The sequence below is a fragment of the Thunnus maccoyii genome, chromosome 14 (genome assembly GCF_910596095.1).
Source record: "Thunnus maccoyii chromosome 14, fThuMac1.1, whole genome shotgun sequence".
In the NCBI taxonomy this organism is placed as follows: domain Eukaryota; kingdom Metazoa; phylum Chordata; class Actinopteri; order Scombriformes; family Scombridae; genus Thunnus; species Thunnus maccoyii.
The window spans coordinates 12,407,502-12,413,501 of NC_056546.1; the positions used below are offsets into that span (position 1 = coordinate 12,407,502).

General features: G+C 41.8%; 1 protein-coding gene across 1 annotated transcript in view; it reads right to left on the reverse strand.

The window, feature by feature from the left end:
• Positions 1 to 4,078, reverse strand: part of LOC121911401 (ankyrin-3-like) — a 125,661-nt gene extending 121,583 nt beyond the window's left edge. Inside the window, exon 1 of the mRNA XM_042432830.1 lies at positions 3,799 to 4,078. Coding sequence (XP_042288764.1) covers positions 3,799 to 3,867 — 69 coding nt within the window. The 5' untranslated portion in view covers positions 3,868 to 4,078. The remainder of the gene's footprint in view (positions 1 to 3,798) is intronic.
• Positions 4,079 to 6,000: the final 1,922 nt, after the last annotated feature.

The following is a 6,000-nucleotide window of genomic DNA, read 5'->3' on the forward strand; positions in this document are numbered from 1 at the left end:
GAAGTCATCTGTCTTTTAAAAAAAAAAATTTCTCTGTTAATTCATGCTGTTGACGTTGCATCTGTATCTTTAACAGTAGCTGTGGAGAAATCTGATCAGCAGCAGTGGCTTGTTTTTAGTGGTACCACATTTCTCAACTGTCTCCATTCATCAGCAGCAACACTAACAAACAGCTCTGCTTAGGTTTTTTCTGACAGAAATACCATTGTTCCTTACACAATCATCTGGAGTGTAAACTTACATCACACCTTGTAGTTAGTGCAGTCTATTTTTAGAAGACATAAACCTGGTAAAACTGGTGTTTCTAAAGCATTTATATGTGAGCCTCTCTTATGTAATGTTATGTTTACTTGGTTGAGAAGATTTATATGGAAAAGCCACTTGATGTGGGAAAACGACAGTTATCTTTAGCACTACTCTTTCATTATGTAGCCTTGTCTAACATCTAAGATTTCAATTTGAATTGAATTCACAGGAGATTCACACCAGATGCTTTAATAATCTGCATCTACCCTGGGTCTGCTCTTTATTTGATACTGTATATGCTACTGTATATAAACAATATAAGGAGCATGTATGTAAGTCACTGCATCTGTGCAACCAAAATGTATTTTTACAATCCTCACTATTTAAGCATTTTCTTTCCTCTTCTAGTCAAAGCTTGAATTTAAGTGCTTGACAGTCAAGCATTTAAATTTTGTTGAGCTTAGTTATAGTTATTAGGATTCTGGAAGTGAGATATTTCTATATCAAGTCCCCTGGAGTCTTTTTTATCTTGCAGGCACATTTTTCTCCCTTATTTCTGTCTTTCCTTGAGCAAGAAAACTCTTCTGAGCAATTTAAGCAGCTAAACTATACTACACTAAAACCCAAAAGAGCACAGCAAACCAGATGCCCAATGACAAGTGTGTACTTCAGGCACACGCGCACACACACAAACCCACACACAAGTATTTGATAAAAAAGGGTTTCACTTGACCCAACAAATGCTTCTATGTGTTGGGAATGTGCACAATTGAATTTCTGTTAATGCTGTATTTGCGTGCCTGTGCGTGTGTGTGTGTATGTTTGTGTGTTATATAAACCTCATTATCTCTATCACTACATCAAATTCTTGTCATTAAGCCGATGTGAGATCATAGAGCATTTGGAGAAACATCAAAGTGCCACACAAAGTCACTGTCAAACACAAATGCGCGCACACGCTAGACTTAAATACACATACGCACACTCCCTGACAAGCACAAACACCCACAAAAAAAGCAAACACAACGTTATGTTTGGTGTTGATTTATGACCCCTGTCATAATCGGGTTAAGTCTGAGACCTTGAGTCCAAAGATATTTGATTGTATCCTTGAGCTTCACCCGTCACAGCAGCTGTCTCATGAAAAATATATTTCTGTTCTGGCCACCAAGTTCACCAGTCCACCCCCTCTTCGCTCTCTCTCACTCCTGCCTGCTCTCACCCTCGACATCTTTCGCTCAGAACAGAAACTAGTTGCCATGGCTACAATCATTAACACATCTGGCATAGTTATCTGGCATAAACATGCGTACGGAGTGATTCTCTCACACACACACACACACACATGCAAAGACACACAGTTGCACATGTACACACACACACACACAACAAACAAACAAACAAGATACAAATGTAAAAAGCATTAATATGCATGATTTTGCCGCGCTGTTTCGCGTTTCTTGGCTGCAGTCTGGAGCTTGTGTGGGAGAGATAACGGGCCAAGGCTTGTTGGGGAAAATACATAAATGGAGAACTTTGGGCCTCTGTGATAATCCTGCTGGTGAATTTAACCCAACCTTCTTTATCTTAATCTGCTGGGAAATGGAGCTGATGTTAAGAAGAATGGAGTCTTCAAAATACTGGGCTGTTCTGAAAATGATATATCTAAAGTTCAGCTTGAAAACATTATTCAAACTTCACTGTCTCTGTATAATCAATCATATTTCTGAGGCTGATACCGATATTGATACTTGAGAGTTTGAAAAATGTGATAACATACAGTATATTCATTAAGATCCCTTAACTGTGACCAAAATATGTTCTAAGCAGTTGAAAATTTACCTTGTCAGTTCTCTTTGGTGGACAAAGTATGTAATGGAGATACAGTGTCTCTATATTACACATGAAACTTGTCATAATATCATAATACTTTACTGCAACATTTTGTTATTTATTGGCTGACATACATGACAATATGCTAAAGATGCTGATAATATCAGCACAGTAAATTTTTGTGATGTCGTATAACTGCCATCATGTAAAATATCCCCTGAATATATTCATATATACTATATATCATTTCCTTATATTGGTATTTTTTTCTTTTTGACACTTTGCTTTTTCATACAACTGTTATTTTATATCAGTTTGTGGTTGAGGTGTGCTCACATTTGTTCATTATGAACAGATCATCCACTGCTAGATAAGTGAGATTCCAGTATTTCAACATTTCATTACTTAAGTCAATAGTGTAAACATAATGTCTCTTGCTATCATTGAGGAACCAGACTGACAGCTTTCGTTTTACCACTGACGCTGGCACATGTCACAGCACCTATAAATTATTTAATAGAAAACACAGAATACATTTCCTTCTCAATAACAGCCTCACTCAGCCTTATAAAATGTATAGTAGCTATCTACTGTAACTGTGCTCCTCTGCTTTGCTTTGGTCTTTCCCCGTCCTATAAATCCCCGATCTCAAGGGCCACCCTGAATATAGCTTTAGCATCATCCCAGCTCAAATGATCTGGAAAATACTCTGTGTGTGTATTTTGTGAGACTGTTTTTGTACGATCAGTGGCTTTCACCACAAAAACATATTTATTATGGGCTAGCCTCACTAATACAAGAGCATGAGAGGCACAGGAGCAAGCCAGAGCTGTGCTTTAGTATTGTTATACCACAAAAAGATTCACGCTCACGGTGTTAAGTTGCGGACCACGACCAGAAAATCACATATGAGTACATACATGTGAGTACAAGCTCACGCACACGCAAACCAACATTCCACTACATGAGTCAAAACATGTTTCTGTGGCCCCAAATGCTTTCAATTAAAAACCATAATAACAGCTCCTGAGGAAAACAACATGACAGTAATGCATCGGTTACAGTCAGTGCATGTGTCTCATATACACACACACGCTCGCACACAGACACATCCACGCACACACAGCTGTGGAGGAGTTTGACAGTACAACAGATGCCTGTGCGGTGCGTGCATTCTGCTGCCCCCACCCTAACCCCCGAGGACATCCCCCTGCCTCCGATTATACACACTCTCTCTCTCCACTTTACATACCACCGCTCCCCCAGCCAATCACCCAGAGCAAAACAACCAGACCAACCAGTCGCATCGTCAGGATTATAATAACTAGTGACTGACGGATGGCATTTCAATGGGCTTTGTTAGCATTCCAGGTGAACAAAACAAATATTTTTTTGAAAACCACATGTGAGGTTGTGTAAGATTCATAGAAAAACAACCAGGTGTATAGGCTGTGCTTTAAATAAACCAGCTGTTACAAAATCAAGAATTGATCAGACTAATCATCAAAAAAAACCACACACACAATAAAAACACACCTTCAAACACACCTTCAGTCACTTTCTAATGGGTTCATCAAACCTCACCCATTAATGTCACCTCATCCAACTACCTGTCACTTCCCATACAAACACATAAAACACCTTTTGCCAAGCCTAAGCAACAACTGAGCAAAAGGAAGCGCACGCCAAGACAAAGAAAGCTCTTCTCCTCTCTCATACCTTTTTGCCTTTCTTCTTGCGATGGGCTGCTTTCCCGCTGCCTGATTTCTCTTTAGCTTCCTCACTCATGTTCAGAGATCTCCCCCTGTTCCTCTCCGCTCCTCACTTTTTCTTTTTTTTTTTTTAATCCAGCATGTAGGAGCTTGTGAAGTGGAGCGGCGGCAGCTGCTGTCTTCACTGGTGAAACGTTGCCACAGAAATGTCCATTTAGAAGCAGTGAAGGAAGGATTGTTCCATGCAGAGTGGGTGTGCGCGTGAAGAGAGGAGAGACTGGGAGGACTGTGCTGATGCTCTCCCTCCTCCTCCTCCTTCTCTCCTCTTCCTCTCCACGTTCACAAACACACACACACACACTTGCAATCACGCTCGCCGAGGTCCACTCCCACTTGCTGCCTTTGCCGTGCGCAATTGGTGACTCTCTCCAGCGCACTCAGAGGCAGGGTGTGGAGGCAGGAGGAGAGTAGAGAGATAGAGACAGAGGAGGAAGATGAGGAGGAGGAGGAGGAGGGAGTGTTGATATGTGAAGGAGGAATAGATAAAAAGAGAGAGAGGTAGACTGAAGGAGTGTATTCCTGACTGGATGTGGTGCTGCCTACCTGAAGCTGGAGACTGGAGACACTCTCCCAAAACAGACACACACACACACACAGAAAAAAACAGAAACAAAGAAAGTAAGAAAGGAAAGAAATAAAAATGGGTGGGTCAGAGAGATAGGCAGAGAAAGAGGGAATGAAGGAAAAGAGTGTGAAATGGTGTTACTGGTGTTAGTGAAAGGGAGAAAGAGCAGAGACAGAGAAGAAAGGGTGGGTTTGATCCACTCAGTCGCTTCACTCTGCCGGCTGGATGATCTCCGCTGTTGCTCCCTACACAGGCGTTTGTGATATGAAATGAGACTCTCTGTTCCTCTGACAGGCCAGTAGAGCGACAGAGAGAGAGAGAGAGAGAGAGAGAGAGAGGGAGAGAGGGAGAGAGGGAGAGAGTGGGGGGGGGGGGAGGATCATTAACACGATGCATCAGGTCCTTCCAGAAAAGGAAGTCTCCCCACTAGCCTCTGCCAGCAGGATCAGCTTACTGGAAAATGAAACAGAACAGAACTGCACCCGGCACTGACTGACTGACTGACAGAATGGGTTGATCGAGGTGTGTGTGTGTGTGTGTGTTTGTGTGTGTGTGTGTGTATGACCTGGCAGGCGTAGCAGACACAGCGAGCAATAAGAAGGCTGGGCATTTGAGGAGAGGAGGGAGAGCAGAAAAGAACACAAGATTGATAATATCCCAACAACATTCAACCAATAACCATTCAAATGTCTGCGTGATGACTCAAGAGAGTTTGCAGAGACAGTAAGACCACGCCTTCCCAACCTCAACAAGCTACAGCTCTCCACCAATGAAACATCTAGCTAATGAGGCAGGAGCAGAGCGAGTGAAACGGGGAGAAAACGGGAACAAAAAGCCCTGGGTGACACAGAGGGAGAGATGAGAAAGAGGGGTGGGGTGAGAAACTGACAGTGGGAGATGGGGAGGAGTGAGGTAGGGAGGGCGAAAAACAATGTGATATCAGTGAAACAGACAAACCAAGGAGGCATGGCGAGGATGAAAGAACAAATGAAAAAACAAATGAGAAGACAGAGGCACAGAGAGGCAGGGTTTGTTGTAAATGCCCTCTAAACAACAGGTTCTTTATTCTGGGGGGTGTATTGCTGTTAAACCTCTCACCCTCCCTCGTGCGCTGTCGCCACAGTGCTGTTTGATATCAGTTATGGCCAATTATGACCAGAAATTTCTAGATTTTTTTTTTTTTCTCAATGGTAAGAGAGAAACAGATGCTGATTCGCTCTTAGCAACGTGAATTTAGGCAAAGATATGTCTACTCAACTTGAAAATGTTTCCACTTAAGTAAAACATGTGCTCTTATCTTGAGGCTATTATGTTAGAACTTCACTTTATGAATTTACAAAAACACAAGAGAAAATAATTAAGTTCCTGGTAAGAGCTGAGCTGTATCAAACACACAGGCACACTTCACACACACGCACAGAGCTGGTACATGTTATTGGTGGGGTTGCAAGTAATAATTTTTTTCATTATTGATGAATCTATCTATAATTACGATTAAAAAGAAAACCCTGCTCTTCGCAATTTCTTGGAGTCCAAGTTGACACTTGTTACATGTTTTGTCAGAGAAATTACAATTATATAAGA